This window comes from Montipora foliosa, chromosome 12 (genome assembly GCF_036669935.1).
Source record: "Montipora foliosa isolate CH-2021 chromosome 12, ASM3666993v2, whole genome shotgun sequence".
NCBI lineage: Eukaryota > Metazoa > Cnidaria > Anthozoa > Scleractinia > Acroporidae > Montipora > Montipora foliosa.
The window spans coordinates 36,942,523-36,962,522 of record NC_090880.1 but is presented as its reverse complement, the minus strand read 5'-3'; the positions used below and the strand labels follow the sequence as shown (position 1 = coordinate 36,962,522).

The 20,000-nt window shown below is 41.1% G+C and overlaps 3 protein-coding genes across 3 annotated transcripts in view; 1 reads left to right on the top strand and 2 right to left on the bottom strand.

Annotated features, from left to right (window-relative positions):
* Nucleotides 1–9,973, top strand: part of LOC137980010 (ATP-binding cassette sub-family C member 10-like) — a 31,063-nt gene extending 21,090 nt beyond the window's left edge. Inside the window, exons 16-29 of the mRNA XM_068827332.1 lie at nucleotides 1–5; nucleotides 314–349; nucleotides 666–838; nucleotides 1,655–1,815; nucleotides 2,478–2,591; nucleotides 3,099–3,256; nucleotides 3,579–3,640; nucleotides 4,773–4,830; nucleotides 4,906–5,039; nucleotides 5,677–5,755; nucleotides 6,440–6,506; nucleotides 6,975–7,072; nucleotides 8,670–8,782; nucleotides 9,284–9,973. The exon at nucleotides 1–5 is cut by the window's left edge and continues 118 nt beyond it. Coding sequence (XP_068683433.1) covers nucleotides 1–5; nucleotides 314–349; nucleotides 666–838; nucleotides 1,655–1,815; nucleotides 2,478–2,591; nucleotides 3,099–3,256; nucleotides 3,579–3,640; nucleotides 4,773–4,830; nucleotides 4,906–5,039; nucleotides 5,677–5,755; nucleotides 6,440–6,506; nucleotides 6,975–7,072; nucleotides 8,670–8,782; nucleotides 9,284–9,428 — 1,403 coding nt within the window. The 3' untranslated portion in view covers nucleotides 9,429–9,973. The remainder of the gene's footprint in view (nucleotides 6–313; nucleotides 350–665; nucleotides 839–1,654; nucleotides 1,816–2,477; nucleotides 2,592–3,098; nucleotides 3,257–3,578; nucleotides 3,641–4,772; nucleotides 4,831–4,905; nucleotides 5,040–5,676; nucleotides 5,756–6,439; nucleotides 6,507–6,974; nucleotides 7,073–8,669; nucleotides 8,783–9,283) is intronic.
* Nucleotides 9,974–14,179: 4,206 nt separating this feature from the next.
* Nucleotides 14,180–15,989, bottom strand: LOC137979071 (uncharacterized). The gene has a single exon (XM_068826238.1). It carries the CDS (start codon nucleotides 15,927–15,929, stop codon nucleotides 14,460–14,462), a length of 1,470 nt encoding a protein of 489 aa, XP_068682339.1. The 5' UTR covers nucleotides 15,930–15,989; the 3' UTR covers nucleotides 14,180–14,459.
* A 1,713-nt stretch (nucleotides 15,990–17,702) lies between these two features.
* Nucleotides 17,703–20,000, bottom strand: part of LOC137979031 (ral GTPase-activating protein subunit beta-like) — a 27,311-nt gene continuing 25,013 nt past the window's right edge. Inside the window, exon 23 of the mRNA XM_068826186.1 lies at nucleotides 17,703–19,158. Coding sequence (XP_068682287.1) covers nucleotides 19,044–19,158 — 115 coding nt within the window. The 3' untranslated portion in view covers nucleotides 17,703–19,043. The remainder of the gene's footprint in view (nucleotides 19,159–20,000) is intronic.

The following is a 20,000-nucleotide window of genomic DNA, read 5'->3' as shown; positions in this document are numbered from 1 at the left end:
CCCCGGTATGTATAGGGTATTAAAGAGTGCCTGTTGAATTTTTGCGGCTCTGTGGCAAGAGATGCATTTCGTTCATTCTGCTATCTGGAGCAGAATAAACGGTACTATTCCCTTCTTTTGTAACAACCAAAGAACTCTAGAACTGGTAAACTGAACATTTTGTCTGTTCTTTTTCCGATGAAAGTCCCCAAAATGCGCTCTTCTTAGTAGCGCTCTGTTTTGGATAAGATCGAACTCTCAAATACTATGGAAAGGTCAGTGGTGTAACAGACTTAATCATTCACTTGTTCTATCGTTGTCTTTTTCTCCTCAGATTGGAAGAATCGTCAATCGCTTTTCGTCAGATATAGTAAGTCTCTTTCCCGGTTTTTTGTTTATATTTTTGTCTGCGTGCTGTCTGTTGTTTCATTTTAGGCAGCGCTAAGTTCTAAGTTGTCGTTTTGACAGCGGGATGTAGAGGTTCGAAGCTTGTGCGACCTGTTCTTGGGATAACCTACAGGGGCTTCCGTTTTTTTTCGGTTCTTTATTCAGTCGCGGCTCTATGAGTCTGATTAAACGTTACGTACTTCACCCAGTTTTGGGTGCTTAGTAGTGTTAGTTTTTAACGGGAAGAGAAAAACTTTAATCTCCGTTCATTTGAATTTGTTTTACTTGTAATTCTGCAGTACTCCATAGATGACAGCCTCCCTTTCATCCTCAACATATTTCTGGCCCAGGCCTTTGGCGTTGCTGGCACGGTCGTGATCACGTGTTATGGTTTGCCATGGTTCATCCTTGTCCTAGTCCCCCTCGTTCTTGTGTATTACTACATACAAAACTATTACCGGAGAACTTCAAGGTAATGAAAAAAAAAAAAAACTCAGTTCACATGTATGAAAAAAGGATGGTCATGAATGCAATCAACCTCGTTCCCAGGATCTCTCCTGGGAACGAGGTTGGAATGAAAACAATAATTATTTGAATTGCAGGTTATAGACGAACTGATGGCACTCATCTGGACAACTTAAACAACTGTCTCTTCTGGACACCTGAAAATTTCAGGTGGCTTCCACGGTTTTCGATTCGAACAATTGTTTAAATGGGCCAGAAAAGTGCGCGGATCACTTCTGCATTTCAAGGATGGTCATCTTCATCATCATCGTCGTCATTGTCGTCATCGTATCGTCGTCGTCATAGTCATTAGGGAGCTCACGAAACGACGGCGCCGACGGCAACGACGACGCTACGAAACAATAGGTTTAGTGAGCAAAAACAATGGCTCTTAGTCTGCACGCGCTGCACGTGCGTTTTACGTTTTGGTGCATTTCTTTGCCGTCATCTCTTAAGTGACGACGTGAAATGACTAAATTCAAGGTTCTGTGGAGGACGTTAGCACATGACGATGAATTTTCAGTTCTCTCTCTGCGCTTCCAACCCACTCATACCAGTTTAATTCCTCGTCAGTTGTTACACATTTTTAACGCGGAACGACATGAAATAGTTTCGTAGTGATATGAATAACGCGAACTTGTATTTTTAAATGAAGTCCTCGTAGCCGTCGTCGTCCTCGTTTCGTAAGCTCCTTGTTGTCATCGTCATCACGACCACCATTATCGTCGTTGAATTCTTTACTAGGAAGACAGTAATGACCTATCTTTTTACTTTCTTTTCCTAGAGAGTTAAAGCGGCTAATGAGTGTAACACTGTCTCCGATATATGCCCATTTTTCTGAAACCCTCTCCGGCTTGGCAACTATTCGAGCACTAAGAGATGAACCAAGATTTAAACTAGAGAATGAACATAGACTGGAAACCAACCAACGAGCCAATTTCTGCGGTAGGAGTATTTTCCACCTTGTCTACTTTTTCTGGGTACCTGGGGGTGTTTTCTGAAGTTTTCCAAAAAGCATCTTTCTCCAAATCCGTGACGATTTATTAGTTTCTCAAGAAGCAATTAGTGAGGCTGTCACACAGTGACTCCCGGGAACTCTGACGACCCCGGTGATAATGCGCCTTAGTAAGTGTTAAAACCTGAACTACGCAAGATACTGACAAATTTTACTTGTGAGCGTCGAGTCATCACTCCATTGGATTGCCAAGTACCTTAATTCATTGAGGCGTGGAAATTGAATACATCAAGTGAAAATGCTTTGGCATACTTTGATGGACCTAGTGTCGTCCCTACAAGGACTATTTTTTTGCGGTTGATGTTTCAACCACCCGAGAGAAAGTCATGCCCAGTGTCAATTAACGACAAACAATAAGCTACATACTCATTCCCACTCCCCCCGGGATTCAAGGCAAATTGAATCCGTGTTTACACCATTTCAATTGAGCATATTTAATTAACTAAATAATTAGCGGGAAAAGTGCGATTGTTAGCTTCAGTTTAACAAAAATATTTGGCTATGTGACTCGCTCTATGTTATTGTAGATTTTGCTGTAGAAAAACGTGCGCCGTACAACGTCATAATTGGTTTTCTTTTGCTTATTTGTTAGCTCTCGTGGCTTCGCAGTGGTTAAGCCTGTTCTTGCAGTTTATCGGCGTTGCCATGGTGACAGCTGTGGCTTTTATTGCTGTTCTTGAGCATCACTTCAGTACTGTGGACCCAGGTAATGATGTGTCCAATTGTTTAATTTCCCTGTAGCACCTACATATTTTGTCGCCCTAACAATTACCGGATGACTGGCACCTGCTAATGAGCAGGTGCCAGGCCTGTTCCAGTTACTTTCCATGACACCTATTAATTTCATTTCCAGGCTCTTTATTTCCTCTTCGCACTGAAACGAAGGGGATGGACCTGGAAACGAAATTTTCATCACATCGCTCATTTTCATCTCTTGTAAGTTAGCCGCTGGAGGCTGGGCACAAGGGCTTTTGGCGAGTCTTCGTTAAGAATGAGAAACTGCTTATTTTAGTCGTGTTTAAAGTTCATATTCTGTTTAATACTTAATTGGAATAGTCCTAACTCAATGTTGTACCCAATTCAAATCTACCGGGATTAAGAATTGAGTACAACATTGAGTTAGCCGATTTAGTCTATTTCATTCATGTGTCGATTCGATCCCAATCTCTTGTTCGTTCAGAACGGTTCTTTTTCTCTCTCTCTCTCTGCCCAGGTCTCGTCGGCCTCGCCATCTCATATGCACTGTCAGTCACTGATCGTCTGTCAGGAATGGTGACGTCATTTACCGAGACTGAGAAACAGATGGTTAGCGTGGAGAGAGCCGTGCAGTACATTGAAGATGTTCCACCAGAACACAGTCCCCGTGGCAGCGTACGTGTTCCAAGAGTTTTGTTGGTTAAAATAAGAGTAGTAACCTTGGGACTTGAAAATTACTAAACGCCACCTCTTTCCACAAATCTTAAACTAAAGGTACTGGATCCCTCTTCAAAGACTCAGGGATCAGGACGAATTGTCTCTGTTTTGTTGCAACTGTTGTGTTTGTTGGTTTTTGAACCAATCAGAAGAGCCTTTTAAACGCTGCGTTCTGACCCGAAAACCGAGCCACTTATTTGTTAAGAGAATGAGACTAAAAACAACAGTTTTTCATAAAGTCAATACATTTGCAGAAACAGGGAAATGCTTTATCTTTCAGATCATCTCCTCATGGCCTCAATTGGGGCAGCTTACTTTTCGAAATGTCAGCCTTGTTTATCGGTAAGTGCTCAATCGGTTGAAGCAGATGTGCAAATACGGTAAATGCAAATGGAACGAGAGTAAACTGGGGCAGTGAAAAGGAAAGGTTAAGAGCTGTTCCGTGTCTGATTGTCACGTTTGGAGTTGAAACCTCGGCCTTCAGCGCCATTTTGGGAAAAGACTTCGGATTGGCGCACGCATTTGCCATCTGTGGACGTCGTTCGATTGCTTTACCATTGAAACGCACGAGTGAACCAGATTATAAATTTTTGTCCCTTTGGTATTGTCAATTTAAGAACCAAATGCCGTTTGGCAACGACTTATATTGACATAGATAATTCTTCTTTGCTGGTTGACTAACTTTCCTGCTCAATTTGAGTGCCGAGAAATAAAAATTAATGACCGCCTCCCTATGTTTTCTCGGTCCATACAGTAATCTTTATGTTTTCGGTAACTGTATTTTCTCGTGGACGAAAACATTAGATTTGTCAGTAGCTCCTTTTGTTCGTCCATCAGCAATTGTACATTACACCATTGTTATGCGCCGATCAAATCGAAACTTCAACACCCCCCTCCCCCGGGCAAATCCCGGGCATTTGACTATCTTCTGTGCCTGGGGAGTGGAGAATTTGACCTTTGCTTGCGTTGTGTGGGGAAAATTGAACCGGAAGTGTCAGGTTTCAAATGATTTTTTTTTCGGGCGCCGAAGTCGCTAAAAGCTATAAACCACGTGTTTGGACGAGATGGAAGAGTTTAAAGGAAGAGATGTAGCATCTGTGAGCGATCTGCTTACAAAAAAGGGCTTCAAAAGGTCTTTATTAAAGACGGCAGGAGCCGACGACGATTGTTCTTTATTAGGGCATTTGAACACCATTTTGGCCCGAGGGAGCGGGAATTTGAACGATCCAATCTTCAAAAGTTCAAATGCCCGGCCTGTGCCCTGGGGGGCACAGGCCGGGGAGGGATGGGGAGTGGGGAGGCCGGGTGGGTAGGGATGTTGAAGTTTCGAGTTGATCGGCGCATTATCTGTATCTCGTTGGAAGGCATCGATACGACATTTTTCCATCGCGCCATTTGACTTAAAACGGTCTAGCTTGAGAGGCTATTCAAAAGGAGTGGTGTTTACTTGGAAATTTGTGCGGTTTCTTTGCAGGGGAGGTTTACCTCACGCCCTTCGTGGAGTTTGGTTCTCAACACAAGCTGGAGAAAAGGTGTGGTTGTCTTTAGGCATCTGACCTATATTTTAATACTTTTTTACTTACATGTAGTCTTGTTTTTTCTTTTAGCTTGGTATTGTTGGACGAACTGGTTCTGGCAAATCCAGCTTATTTCAAGTCTTGTTTCGAATGGTTCAGAGTTACAAAGGGGATGTTGTGCTCGACGGAATCAACACAGCCTTGGTACCACTGGACGTTCTTAGGTTGGCTTTTCTGTACATTTGCCTTGCACATGTTTCTCCTGTCGCGATAAATTTTAAAACAAAGTAAAGGAGTTTTATTTGTACATAGTAATATTTAAAGTTCGAAGATTTTGGGTGGTGTATGTTAAGAAACAAATCAAATGAAGACAACAGCCATTTAAGAACCTTAAAGAGGGACGGACTCAACTGACTTTTCACTAACCGTCGAAACCACGAATGAAACCCGAAGCATCAGAGTGCAAATCGAGGCCGCCTTATCAGTGCACTTATACACTACACTCTTCATACCATTTGACGATTTTTTCAGCTACCTTTTTGATCTGTTTCACTTTGGTGCTGAGGCTTAAAGGTAAGGTAAGGTAAAGTCCGCTACGAGCCTAGAATGCCCACCAGGCCGGCACTTATCTCCGGTTTCTGTAGCATGAAGCGACTGGGAGTATTTCTTGGATGGGTTACGCCCAGCATTTTCGCCGGTATCCATTTATACACCTGGGTGGAGAGAGGCACCGTGAGAGTAAAGAACACAACACAATGTCCCCGGCCAGGACCCAAACCCGGACCACTCGATCCGGAGTCGAGCACGCAGACCATGAGGCCACCGCGCCTGACATTCAGGTCATATGTGATTGGTTTGTAGGTCTCGCTTGGCTGTGATACCCCAGGATGCATTCCTGTTTAGTGGAGAAGTGCGGAAAAATTTGGACCCGTGGAGGAAGGTAATTTTTTGCTTTCGCCGATTCGGGGTTTATCAGTCATTATTGAAACGTCGTCAAGAATCTTTCGATACAAGCATCGCTTGTTTTCTGTGAATCATACAGGCTGCAAAACCTGGTTTTATTATAGGAATTAGTTGATGCCGGTTTTGTAGTCTTCAAATACGAAAAGGTAGTAAGTGAAAGATTAAAAGGCATTCAATATTTATAAGGGAATCGTTGTTGACGTCATTGTTTCACTAACATATGAGTTTGCTCAGAAGACATCATGCAATTTACAAAATGACTTCAAAAGGTAAAAGAACTTGTTAAACTTAATTAAATCTCCAATGAAAGCTTTGTTAACGAGCCAGTTATTAGCCATCAAAACCTGATAAATTCTTGGCTAAAATGATTCCGACCGTACATTCTTTGTAAAATTTCGAATTTTGCCAGTTTTTTCAAGTTTCAATCCATTTCCATCCTCTCCATCCTTGGCTGCAAACAACAAAGAATAGCTTCAGTGCACTTCAATGGTTATTGGCAACAATTTATTTTTTTGGTTTTTATTGATGGAAGGACGTCTTTTAACGGTTTGAAGTTTGACAAAAATAGCGTTACACTGCCCCTTTAAGCAACACATTAAAGTAAATGGAATAAGAATACAATAATTTAGGGATAACACTTGGTAAACATCCATCTTTACAGCATACCGATTCTGAGTTGTGGACAGTTTTGGATCGCTGTCACCTCGACAAAGCCGTAAGAGAACTCGGTAGGTACCTTATTTAAAAGTTCTCAATGCGCAGTCGTGGAAATGATACATTATTTTTATTGGGGTTTTTACCTGTAGGGAAAACGCAACTTCAGTGTGGCAGAGTGTTTGAGGCCCAGACTAATAAAAATGCAGAGTTCCTTATGTACCGCTCTGTCCTACAACTGAAGTTGCTCTAGGTAGTCCCGATCCAAATTATCGGCTGCGCTCGTAAATTGCCAACATGTCTGCCTTCCTCTATTTGGGATTTGGTACGTTTGTTTCTGTCAGTTTTTTCATCGGCCCTTAATTGTTCTAAGTGGAGCATCCAGGTTAGCTGTTTATGTATACATATTGCTAAGGGGTGTAACTAAGGAAGCATATTTGTTCGTTGCGGGAACAAACTTAAAAGTTTGTTCGTTTATACCAAATCAGCATTCAGTTTGAATGTCATTGAAGTGTCTGTCTGTTGTGAAATTCTTACCTCAGGTGGCCTGGACGCTGACGTCGGTGAACGCGGGCGTCATTTTTCGGTTGGTCAGCGGCAGCTCATGTGTTTAGCGAGAGCACTCCTCACAAGATCTAAGGTAAAGCACGTTCTTCTCTAAAAAAAACTACTCGATGATTACTCTGGGTATAGAGCGGGTCACCTCGCAGCTCTTACAAGGTCTCGCCTGATTGGAGACCACCCTTGAGGTTTAACAAAAGAACAAATAGCAGAAACAATGGACCCTAGGCCTAAAACAAAAGGGCCATTGTTTCTGTTACCCTAGGCCTAAAACAAAAGGGCCATTGTTTCTGTTATTTGTTCTTTTGTTAAACCTCAAGGGTGGTCTCCAATCAGGTGAGACCTTGTAGGAGCTGCGAGGCTACCGTATAGAGCAGTGTTCTGTTCGTATCCTCTGTGGAAATTCTACAAATCGAAGCAAATACTGTTTGTGGACCGGATCACTTGGTTCTCAATAAAATGAAAACGGTCTCCACGGCCCAGACTTTAACAGCCTATTTCACGTCCAGCATGTGCTGTTACACAGGTTGATACCACAAGGCAGCGAACTGAGCCCTTGCTTGACTGAGTGACAAGAATGTAACAGGAAGTCAAAGACTGAAAAGTGTTAAAACCCGGGAAAACGCATTCAGCACCCGTTCGATTTTGTTGAACAGCGATGTTGAAACATTTTGCTCCCCCTTTCAACCGTATTGAAACATCCTGAATAGATGTTGAATGAGTATAAAAGCGTTTAAACTTTGCTTCAACAACCATTCAACATTTCTTTTGTTTTCGCGAATGTTGAATGAGCTTGAAGCCTTTTGCCGCCCTCTTCCCCCCCCCTCCCCCCCCTCTTTCAGCATTGTTGGGTATGCGCGTGCGCAGTGATTGGTCTCTCAATGACGTATCATGTTCGTATCCAAAGTAACAATCACAGTTGCAGCCTGGGAATGAATACAAGGCCTCTCGTGAAGATGTTGATGATGTGTTGAAAGCGTTTGCCCACCCCAGAAGTCAACATCGTTCAACAAAATCGAAAGGATGCATTCTCGTCACCAGAGCGTCGGATCGAACCAAGGCTCTGGGAAACTCTATGTAGGAGAACATCTTATAGCCAAAAATTGGCTTTTTGGACCTTACGGCGCCTGCTCATTCCTCGTGTTAACATGAATGCACCAATTAGAGACGCTCTTGACTGTTCTTTAGGAAAACCAATGAGGAGACAGTTTGTTTCAGGGTTCCCCAGAGCTCTTCGCTCCCTCAGTCAAGAGAAGAGCTCTGGGGTCGAGTTTGCCCGGACCTTTACGAAGGGATGTAATTTGTAGATGGTGACTCGGGGAGAATATCCGAGTGTTCCCCGATGCAGTTGTTGAACCTGCGACCCTTCGATTACTAATTAGGATGCTCTACGACTGAGCTATGGGTGACTCGTGGAATCTAGTCCATAAAACTAGACTCAGGTGACAAATCTTAGTCATCGGGAAAATGATTAACCTTGGTGGTAAAACGCCTTCTAGTTACCAGTGTATTTAGATCTTGCAAACGTCATACGTGGGGATTGAGTGTGGTGGTTCTTCGGTCTATTCCAAAAGGTTTTCAGATTTGAGACGATTAAATTGTGGTTTGTAGTTCCTAAATAAGTGCTACAGCTCGATATCAACTGTCTCCATGTCAGCAGTTATTATTTGCCTTAGGTACTCTGCATTGACGAAGCCACTGCAAGTGTGGATCTGGAGACAGACAAACTCATCCAACAGACGATAAGACAAGAATTCAGTGATAGCACTGTTTTAACCATCGCTCACAGGTGAAAACTAAACGCTTGATGTCTGTCATGGATGCTTGCCCCCTCAATCTCCCCTCCCTTCCTTAGGTAGTTCGTGATACTATATCCATTTGATATATGATATATTTTATTCTCATAATACATCTTGTTTACCCCAAAAAATTTTCATAGGCATTGTTTTCGTCAATTTCTCTTGGGACATCTTCTTGTCCCAGGGGAATTGCAAACAATTATTATGCAATATTTTGGGGGATAAACAAGATGTATTGTGAATGAAGAGGTAACATGTTCAGTAAACAACAATAAGCGCTGCTAAGGGAACTACGTTCGGAATCGACAATAAAGCCGAACATTCAACCTTGTAAAATGTGGCAAACAGTAATTTACCCAAATAAAATATAAAATGGTCACCGAAAACAATTTAAGGTTCAGTGGCATCAGCCGAAAGATCTTACCTGCCAAAAATTTCTTTTCCTTTTTTTAAAGAGTTTACTAATAGTTATTGTAATATCTTTTTTGCAGGCTTGACACCATCATGGATAGCGACCGCGTTATAGTAATGGACCGAGGGACTGTGGTCGAGTTTGATCTCCCCCAAGTGCTGTTAGAAAACAAGCATTCGTTTTTTTATGGACTTGTGCACAGCAGTAAATCCGAACAAAGCTGACAATAATTGTCAACACAAAATTAATATTAGACGCGCTAATTAAAACATGGTTTAAAAGGGAGCAAAACTAAGTCATTTATGCACTACATAAAAAGTGGAGTTACATGGATGCTAACATTATTGCAAGCAGCAAATTTAGCCAATCAATCAACCGAACAGATTGTTTGCATTTGATGAGCCGGATTTCCAGATACGATGGCGCAGGTGCAAATGACTTCATGATCATATGTCGTGGCGTGGAAGGAGTTTTTCATTACCTCGCTTTTATCCCAACTGTGTCCTGATTCATGCATTTGAGGAGTTTTTCATTTCTTGTGTTGGCGCTAGCACCTCGATATATACGTGTATTTTTCTCGTGATTTTTTTTCTTTTGAAATGGGATACAAGTTTTAAGTAACTCGCACTGGCACATACACACATACATAATTAATAATCCTAGAAGTCGTGGGACTTCTACAGGATACTAAAACAGTCAGCGACGAAATAGAAGAGGGATCAAAAATAAAGAAATACCAAAATTAAATTATTTGCAACATATAAATATTGACATCGCGTTGCAATATTGTCTTGTTGTTGGCAAAGCATTCGCTTGGAAGGCAGCAACAGATTAACAGCAACCATGGAAAGACCATTCCAGAGGGGGATGACAACAGGGAAAAAAAGAGAACTTATACGCATTAGTGTGGGCAAAGATATGTCTGAAGTTATGAGGGTGGTTGGAGCGATTGCTTTTATCATAGCTAAACTGACAGATGCTGGTCTGACTGTGCACGGCTTTATGCAATCATGATAGGAGGATTCTCCAATACACTCGACTAGACTCCAGTTCACTCACGTTCTATTGGACAAGCGGAAATCTGGTGGTGACAAATTTCCTATCCGTTAGAGACTTAGAAAAAGGTTTAGTGTTGTCGATGGGTGGCCCAAAGAAAGTGTTCCATTGGACTCCAGTGGATCTATTGGTAACGAATAGATTAGACTGGAGTCATAAATTTTCTATTCGTAGTTGGAAATATCTTTTTGAAGATAAACATATGTTTCATAGACCTTATTCATAAATGGCGGTCACATTTATAATTCTTTTGTCCAAGTGCAAATTAGCCTACCAAGCCTCATTTGAGAGCAAGAATTCTTTTCAATTCACTGTATGGTATCGAGGCTTGGTAGGCTAATTTGCACTTGGACAAAAGAATCATAAATTGACCGCCATTTATGAATAAGGTCTATAGATTGCGAAAAACGTAATTTTATTGAGATGTGGCTTTGTCGGCAGATAGAACTGAAGATGCACGATATTCGTTTCAATTCACTGCATGGTATCGAGGCTTGGTAGGCTAATTTGCACTTGGACAAAAGAATCATAAATTGACCGCCATTTATGAATAAGGTCTATAGATTGCGAAAAACGTAATTTTATTGAGATGTGACTTTGTCGGCAGATAGAACTGAAGATGCACGATATTCGTTTCAATTCACTGTATGGTATCGAGGCTTGGTAGGCTAATTTGCACTTGGACAAAAGAATCATAAATTGACCGCCATTTATGAATAAGGTCTATAGATTGCGAAAAACGTAATTTTATTGAGATGTGACTTTGTCGGCAGATAGAACTGAAGATGCACGATATTCGTTTGAAAGTCCATTGATGTAAATGTAAATGTAAATGTAAAAGAAGGCATGATAATCTACATCTACATCTACATGTTCCAGCACTCGGCAAAGTCCCTTTTTGACTTGTGGCTGTTTCTGCTTTGGTGGCCTCATACACCACAAGCCTTTTTAGAGACATCACCGCCAAGCCGGCCACTTCTGCTGGAGAGAACAGGACAGCCATAACACCGGGGACTTTATCCCCTACTCTTCTCGAATAGTGTTTGGGTTCTTTAACGTCCCACAGGGAACTTATGAACATAGAAGACATTTGTGAGACGGGGCTTACGGTTTATAGTCCTTATCCGAGTAGCATGTTATCCTAACCATTTGCAGATAAAATTACAAAGGCAGCACTTTCTCCTCAGTTATTTTAAGTCTGGTCGAACCCGGGGTTCGAACCCGCGACTTCCCGCATGACAGCCCGATGCTCAACCAACTGAGCCACCGGTGCGGGGTGAATCGAAGGTCAAAGATTAATTTTTTTATCACGCACACGCTTATTAACATAGATGAAGTAGAAATAAAGAAGGTGTGATAATTACAATGTGTTTTCACTTATTTCTTCGACTTCCGGGTTTAATTCATGAGTACACTTCCGGTAACTCCATTGGACTCAATGCGACTCCAGTGGACGCCGATGGACTTCACTCGTAAAACAAGTATGACTTTCGGTTCCATTTCACGACCAGACTTCAATGGACTTCAATGGAATCTAGATGAGTGTATTGGACATCTGTGGACATGGTAACGGCACTTGCCGGACTTCAAGAGCATCCCAGCCAAGGTAATGCCGCATAGAAGTTACACTGGAAAACTGTGTATAAATCGGGGCAGACAAATCTTACAACGCAACGTTCGACAGCCTCCAATGCTCTCATGTCTTTTTTTTTCATAAGCATTCCAAGCAGCTGACGCATATTTTACATGGGGTCTTATGAGCACAATGGAGAGATCAAGTGAAGCTATGATCCTCGCAATTATGAACGCAATTTTTTTGTAATTGCGTAAAGAAGCCTGAAAAATTCAGGACTTCAACGGGGTTTGAAGCCGTGACCTCGCGTTGATCGCACCGGTATCGCGAGGTCACGGGTTCAAACCCTGTTGAAGTCCTGAATTTTTCAGTCTTCTCTACGCAATTGTAAAAATTGTGTTCATAACTGCGAAGATCATAGCCTCACTTGATTTCATATCCGCAGTTCATTTATGATCCATTTCATATATCATTTCAACAATGGAGAGAGTTGTATGCTTGGGTAGACCTGTGGGGTCAATGCAGCAATTCACATTGGAGTTCACCCCATTTCAGCGACAGGAATACTATATACCAATACGGAAATTTCTGAAGCTGGGGTTGGCCAGAGCAAAGAGATCGGTAGAGCAGTAGAGCATAGGGGAGCCTTCTTTGAAGAAGTCTTCTTGGCGGTCAACCCACAGGCTCTCCAAGCTGAAAATACGTGGTGTATGCGACAGCTTGTCTATATAGAGAATTGTATGGGAAAATCACCGATCGTAAAAAAATTGTGTAAATAACTATCTCATTTGAAATAAAGCCGTTTTTTCCTACCTCAAATGTGTGACGAACTTGTCTCTTGTGCCGAGTTTAGAGCCATTCTGACGCCGTTTAGTGAAGTTATCCGGAAACCGTTACTAAAAGAATAGGAAGGCCGACCACTCCATCCATCGCTGGCCAGACCTCACTCCACAAATCGTTTTCTCCTCAACAGGAAAAGTCCCGAATCGCAATAAAAACAACAGTTTCATAAAGCCCAATAAATTGCAATAAATTGCTCGTAAAGAACGAAAACTTTGCCTTAAAATTCACCTCTTCGGCTTTCCTCAGAGGCTTGTGACCGGGCAGTCAACAACGGCCGCTCGCAAGGGCTCCCGCAAGGTGGTTTCACCTTCAACTCTGATTGGTCCATTTGAATTTGACCGCGCGCTGGCAACACGACCCTCCAATCAGAGTTGAGGGTGAAACCAGCTTGCGAGCGGCTGTTGTTGACTGCCCGGTCACAAGCCAACACCTTAACCATTATCTACCTGAAAGACAACGGTAAAGCTGCAGATTGCACTAGAAACAATTTCTTTACGGAACCATAGATTGAAATGCGAAAATTACAGCCGAGAATCTTGATATAAAAATGGTAGGACTGAACCAGTTGACCTCGTGTCCTGATGTAGACTACCGCAATAAAGTAGAAACGTCGCGATCCACGTCTAAAGTAACAAAATCGAGATTAAAACGATAATGTTCCAATTATTTGCTTTCATACCAATACATATGATATACGACCAGAGTACCTGATGAAAAATATCTTGGAACAGAGTAAAGACTTACGAAAACACAGGCGTGGTATTTGTATCGTCCAGATGGTGTCCAGGCCACAAATAAGCAAAGGACGGGCCGTGATAGCATTTATAGAGTGAGCGGCAACTAAATAGTAGTGTATGCTCCACAATTTTGGTTTGTAAGAGGTCAAAATGATTATTAGGTAAGAGCTTTGTTGTCTGCCACTACCCCAAGTACTTTTGGATAATGCTTGTTATTAAATTCTGGAATGGATAATGCATTTTGTGTGCTCTGATTGGTTCACAAAATATCGGTTATTAGCTCATATACCTTAGTTTGACCTTATATGGTAAATGATTGCGCTAAGCGTTGCTAAGCTAAAAAACATTTTTGCCGGGAAACGAAATTTCTCTCTGAATAAAGCCAAAAAAGAAAAGCACTTTGTTGGGGGAAAGTTTGGATCAATTTCGACGTTTAGACATACGCAAAAAGGCAAGAGATGTTTTTGTGATGAGCCTACGTGTGTCTGACCTCAAGGTATTCAGTACACATTATCACATCTTCATCATGTTTTTTTCAATTTCGCTCGGATTTCCTCGCTTGTATTTCATACTTCCAAATTTTTGGAGTTTTAAGGAATTTAATAAAACAATAATTATTATTCCACTTGCGCTTGTTGGATATGAGACTGGTTATAGCCAACTCTGCACTACACGCCTCCAGTCGTTGGCTATTTACCACCTCATATCCAACGTGCGCTCATGGAATACCGGTAATTGTTAAGTATTATAAATAATATTGTACCCATTATAAGTGAGGTCTTGATAAAAACGTGAAATTGCAAGTAAAAAATGGTTTTTAATTGATGAAGTCATGCACATTCTCTGCCCAGATAAGAGATTTCCAAGTGAGTGCCTATTAACATGACAACTCAATTCAAAACTCAGGTGTGTTGGTATTGTGCTTACAACTCTTGCCCATTCTGTACAATGTATCTATCCTACTGAAACAGACTGTTCTTGCATTACATAAGAGCTGACTTGGTTAGTTGTTTCATGGATAGTACTTCCACTATCCATGCTTGTCTTCACTTTGGAGACTCTGATCTCCTTACAAGTTCTGCTTCAGTTTTGGCTACAAGCTCAGGAGCACTAAAGCGACTGCCCTGTAAAGCATTCACTAGTTCTTCCAAACACAAATCATTTAGGGTTGAAAATTTGTTGAGAAGAATCTTACCTGTTAACTTGCGAAAAAGTGCCTCTGTTATGAGCCCAGCATCAGTGAAGGCCCTAAGAAACCTAATAACCTGTTCAGGTTCGTAAACTGAAAGCTCTTCAGTCAGAAGCCGAGTTTCTATCAGTTTGAAGAGATCCCGAACATAATTCTTAGTCTTGGCAAAACTGTTTACAATCATGACCAGTCCAACTGGTGCAAAGTCCAGCTTTCCCCGGTCAATGATTTCTGCAGATATTTCTTGAAAAAGATCAGGTGATCGGATATTTTGTTGAGCATAAGAGCTTGTGATCTGGGCCATTTGCTTGTGAGTAAAAGATGCAAGCCCACGTCGTAGGATTTCCAGCTTAATACACCTAAAAAGTGGTTTCACATTCAATCCCACTTCTGCATAAGACCAAAGAATGATAGTCAATGACCTCTCTTCAAGCTTTGTCAGATCACGCTTCATTATCTCCTCCCGCAACACAGCAAATAGCTTTGCGCCTTTTTCAAGAGTCCGTGCATAGGACCATAAAAACTGACATATTTCCTTTATGTGGAAAGTTGCGAGGTCTCTGGCCATTATTTCGTTTCTAATAAACTTGTAAAGTACCCTTGCACGGAACTGTGCTTTCCCATAAGCCCATAATATCATAGCCAGGTCAGCATTCGTAAACAGCCTGGCGTTGCGACTCCTTATTTCCTTATCAAAGTGAATGAAATACGAAAAATCCTTCAGCTCAAGAGTAGCAATGCCATGCACTGTGCTTGCCAAGTGAGTAGGTTCACATAGGTGACTATTCCATCTAATTATGTTGGCTAGGTGTACAGTGGCAGCCCTGACACGGTCATCCCTTTTATGCCCCCGCTGTAAATGATGCGCTTCGAAAGATGCAAGGCGATGAAAAAGCGCAACCTGAGCATATAACACAGTTTTGTTGTGAAGATCCACCTTCGAGTAATTCTTAAGAACGTCGTAAATGCTTAACAATTCAGCCACCTCTGTCTCCATCTGTATTCCGCGCACAATACTAAACGAACTCGTTAGCTGTTCTCGTTGCGAGCTTTCTTTTGTTTTCTTCTGTAGGTCTTCGAACATTTGTAAGAGACGTCTGTGCATTTGGTTAACGACATGGAAGCCTCTAACATCGGAGACCAAGACACAACAAGTAATGGAATTCTCGTTGCTCCGTAAACTCACTGTCGTACTGCTAGTAGATTGTGCAAGTGCAGGAGCTGTACTTCTCCTAACGTAATATAACTGATAAAATTGACGCAGAGACGTCACTGAACTTCTCATACGACAATTTCTTAGGTCCTTCAGAAAATTACCCCTGAGCATATCGTGTTTGTTTTTGCTTTTCTTCGCTGAGAAAACTTCATCATCTTTGCACCGCCATGTTAAAACGCCAGGTATGTTGTGTAAGGTCTACTACGATGTCCCTTGTACCCAGACCGTACGCGTTTTGACAAGTGGTCCATCAACGAATACGCTTTGCCCTTGCTTGGTGAAAATTACAAAAGAAAACGAAACTTTTTACAAGATTTTTTTGAAAAAGATGTTAACATGGAACACATCAGATAAAATTTGAGAATTGCAAATCCTTAATACTTAGCACGCTGCAAACTTTGCCTAATTTAACGTTCCCTAATTTAACGCTCCATAAAATAAGTACGTACATGTTGTGTCTTATTATTGGGAACACCAAGAGTTTGTTTATTCAGTTTCTTTGGTAAATGTTATAGACTTTGAGGCGTACGAACCTACATTATTACTACACAACCAGGGCAGTTGCCTTTCTTTCTATTTGTATGAAACACAATTCTGTGCCCCATTAAATTTTAGGTGCCGTTAAACTCGATTTAAGAATGATGTATCCGGACATGTGCGGTCCGACATTTGAGGAAAACATCTAAAAAATACGTGGGTTGGGCGAAGAGTAGTCTGAATTGAGTTATAGCACTGAGAGCGCTACCTCGCTAATTGAACTGACCAAGCTGGCCGTGGAACTTTTCCAACTATGACGCAGCTACTGGCATCCTCCACTCCGATGAGGCAGAGCAGAGTCATCTACCTGTCGTAACTCGCCATGCCTATTTCTGGTGAACCACTTTCCTTCTCAGGAAATATCCATCTCGGATTTTCATGGCCCTCGTCTCAGACCTTCCCAGGGGCATTGTTAGGAACATGTATTCCTCGTATGTGGCCCCTTAAGCGAGCTTTCACCCAACCCGCATAATCTCTGGTTAGTTGGCATATTTATAGTGACAAAGTTTGATTGTCGCACAATTATGGGATAATTTATTGTTACATCATGATATAAAGCTACTTTTACTTGTACCTGAGTTCCTATGTATAGAGGGATGTCTCCAAATTTACTTCACTCGAATGGGTATGACATGTTTGCAATTTGAACCTAAATTCGACAAGTCCGTTGTACGCATGCGCACCAGCAATGAGAAATTTCCATGAGTCAGAGCACGTCTATCTTCTGATATTGTTGTCAACCAAAAGAGTGCAAAAGTCACTGTTCCTAAGCCAGGAGTTAAAACTCGTTGCAAAGGGAGCCAGGATGGCATAGTGGTCATCAAACATGGCTCCCACCACTTCAATCAAAGTTGGACTGAGTTCCAGTCGATCTCAACATGACTCGAGGGTTATCCTCTTCCTCCCTCATCAAAATCGAAAGCTTCGTAATAGAAGTTTAAAAGATAGTTAAATACAGATGCTTACACCCATGAAGAACTGCCGTTCGATTAATAGTCTTATCGTTAACGTAGGTATAATATAGTATACACGAAAATTTTTGGTTTTATCAACGGAGTTGATAATGTAAATTGACCACCGTATAGGGATAATAAAAGCTGACGTTTCGAGCGTTAGCCCTTCGTCAGAGCCAATCGAGGAATTATGGGTTGTGTGTAGTTTTTATAGTGATATTGGTGGTAACACAGCAACTCGAAAAATAGGAATAAATTAGTTAAATGAAGAGCGTTCGTTGATACCGTGGGAATTAAGGGTGCCGATTTGGAAGATAAATTTTAGCTCCAGATTCCGTTGATAAAACCAAAAATTTTCGTGTTCTACTTCCCCACCGACACAGCACCACAGTTTCATTAGAAACTACCTTCTTTATTCATTTATAGTATAGTATAGTATAGTATAGTATAGTATAGTATAGTATAGTATAGGCAACAATTTACTTTCATTGTTCATTTCAATTTACAGTGTCCCCAATTAGCGCTCCAGCGCTAGAACGACTAGACACTTAAATAAAGTTCCTTTCCTTTTCTTTCCTTTACCTCGTCATCAGGATGAGGCTGTGAGCCGGATCACTTAAACACTCCCTAGGTTTGGGGATGTATTGAATTAATTTCATCTTTTCTTTCACTGCCAGCTTGATCTGAAGAGACATTGTTTTTGAGAGACATGTGAATGTGTATATTGAAAGACGAAAGGACGCTTGTAGTTCATTTTTTAAAGAGATGAATGGCAATTTGAGAGAATTACAACGACACTAAATTCGTCTCATTTTTCTCCTTTATTTCATTTATGCAGAAGAGTATGAAAAAATATAAAACAAAAGCGAAGAATGATTTAAAAATCTGCGCTATTTCTTAATTGTAAACATTGGCCTGGGACTTGCATAAAGGTTTAATATGTGGTTTCGTGGGGCCATACACCTCTCTCTCGTTCCCACCTAACAATTTTTAGGAATCGACGGCCCGACGAGTACAGTATTTCTTGGTTAAATTCTTAACCTTGATGCATTTCATTGGACCTCGGTTTGATCGTATATGGAAAATGACTACGACAAATGCTACTTTCAAAAGATTCACATTGACGCCAAGTTTCGTCGACAAAAAAAAAATTGACGAAAACGCAGAATTTTAGAAAAATGATTACATTTGCTTGTAGCAGACAAAATATTAGTTAAAAGCACTTTTGCGCTTCCCGTCTCGCTAGCTATTTACCGCATCGCATTTTATCCAACGCGGGCTCAGGAATTAATTTATTGTCAAATACTCTTGCAACAGTTCGTGTCTTTTGGTCATTTAGGGTCAACAGTTAGCCTAAGTGATCCACGATAAATTTTCTCAATCCCAGCTTTTTTCTGGATCCCAGGACTTAACCTTCCTCAAATTTATCTATTGGAGTGTTTAACTTGAAGTGTCAGGCGTCACATATAACACATCCAGCACATAATTCGGTTAATTCAAAAATTAATTCTGTTGAAATTAAGTGCTACACGGCCGTTTGAAAAGCTAAAGGAATGTCCTGGGAACGAGTTCAGAAAAAAAATCGGTATGCAAACATCATCTTGCAATTTTCGGAGCCCTAAACTTTTACTACAGTTTTTTCCAACGCAACAGCTGCCGTCGACTTGTAACAAGAATAAAATTTCGCTCTTTTTTGAAGAAACAGATAGCGAATTTCATTCGCCGAACATTCTAATCAGTTTTCTTTGGCAAACAAAGACACAAAAAAGTCAGGAACCGATCGTTCGCGGCGATATTTCTTGACGATATCTTGAATCTTGAGTTTGCGACAAACTTGTGGTGGTGAATACCTGAAAATCGAAGCAAATCGTGTCAAAAATTTGAGCAGTTTTACGTCCTCACTACATTGATCTTGAGGGTTGTTAAAACAAAGCCAGGTTATTCTGACCAATCAATACAAACACGAACGTTGAAATGAACTAATTAGAACTCAAAGATGAGCAGCACGCACCTGCAGGGTCAGGCGCGGGGAAAAACCCAGTCACCATGGTTTAGCCGGGTTTTCCTTCATGTAGAACGCCGCTTTTCACGCAGCAGGAACAGGCTACATTAACCGTATCCTCTGATCACTTTCCGATGCAAAGGTCACTTACTGATGACTTTTCATACATACATTACATGTTTATTCAAACTCATATATAACTACATATAAATTTGAAAAGGAGAGTCTAGAGGTTACATAGCCCTACGAATAAAACTCTCCTAAAAAAACAGTAAAAATTACAACTTAAAAAGGATTTCAGTTTACACTTTAAAAGTTCGAGGCTACCGGCTTCAAAAACGTTACTAGGTAAATTGTTCCAATAACTAATTACATTGTTAAAAAAAAGAATATTCCTCGATAATTTAAATTTAAGTTTATACGAGTGATTCGCCCCAGTGGATTTGACTTTCGCGAATTCAAAGAATTCCTCAAAATCCAAATGCGATAAGCCGAACACGATCTTACAACATCCCACAAGAGAGAAATATGTTCTACGACTGGACAAAGATGGCCAATGTAACATGTCACAACGCTCTTCAAAAGACATACCACCTCTTTTTTGCCCAAGAGCTAATCTTGACGCGCGTCTTTGCAAACTCTCTATTGCATGAATATCTTTGACAAAATATGGATTCCAAACTGGAGCAG

What these genes read in the sequence shown, in the direction of transcription:
- LOC137979071 (XM_068826238.1), bottom strand. Translation starts at nt 15,929, where the DNA reads ATGCTCAGGGGTAATTTTCTGAAGGACCTAAGAAATTGTCGTATGAGA.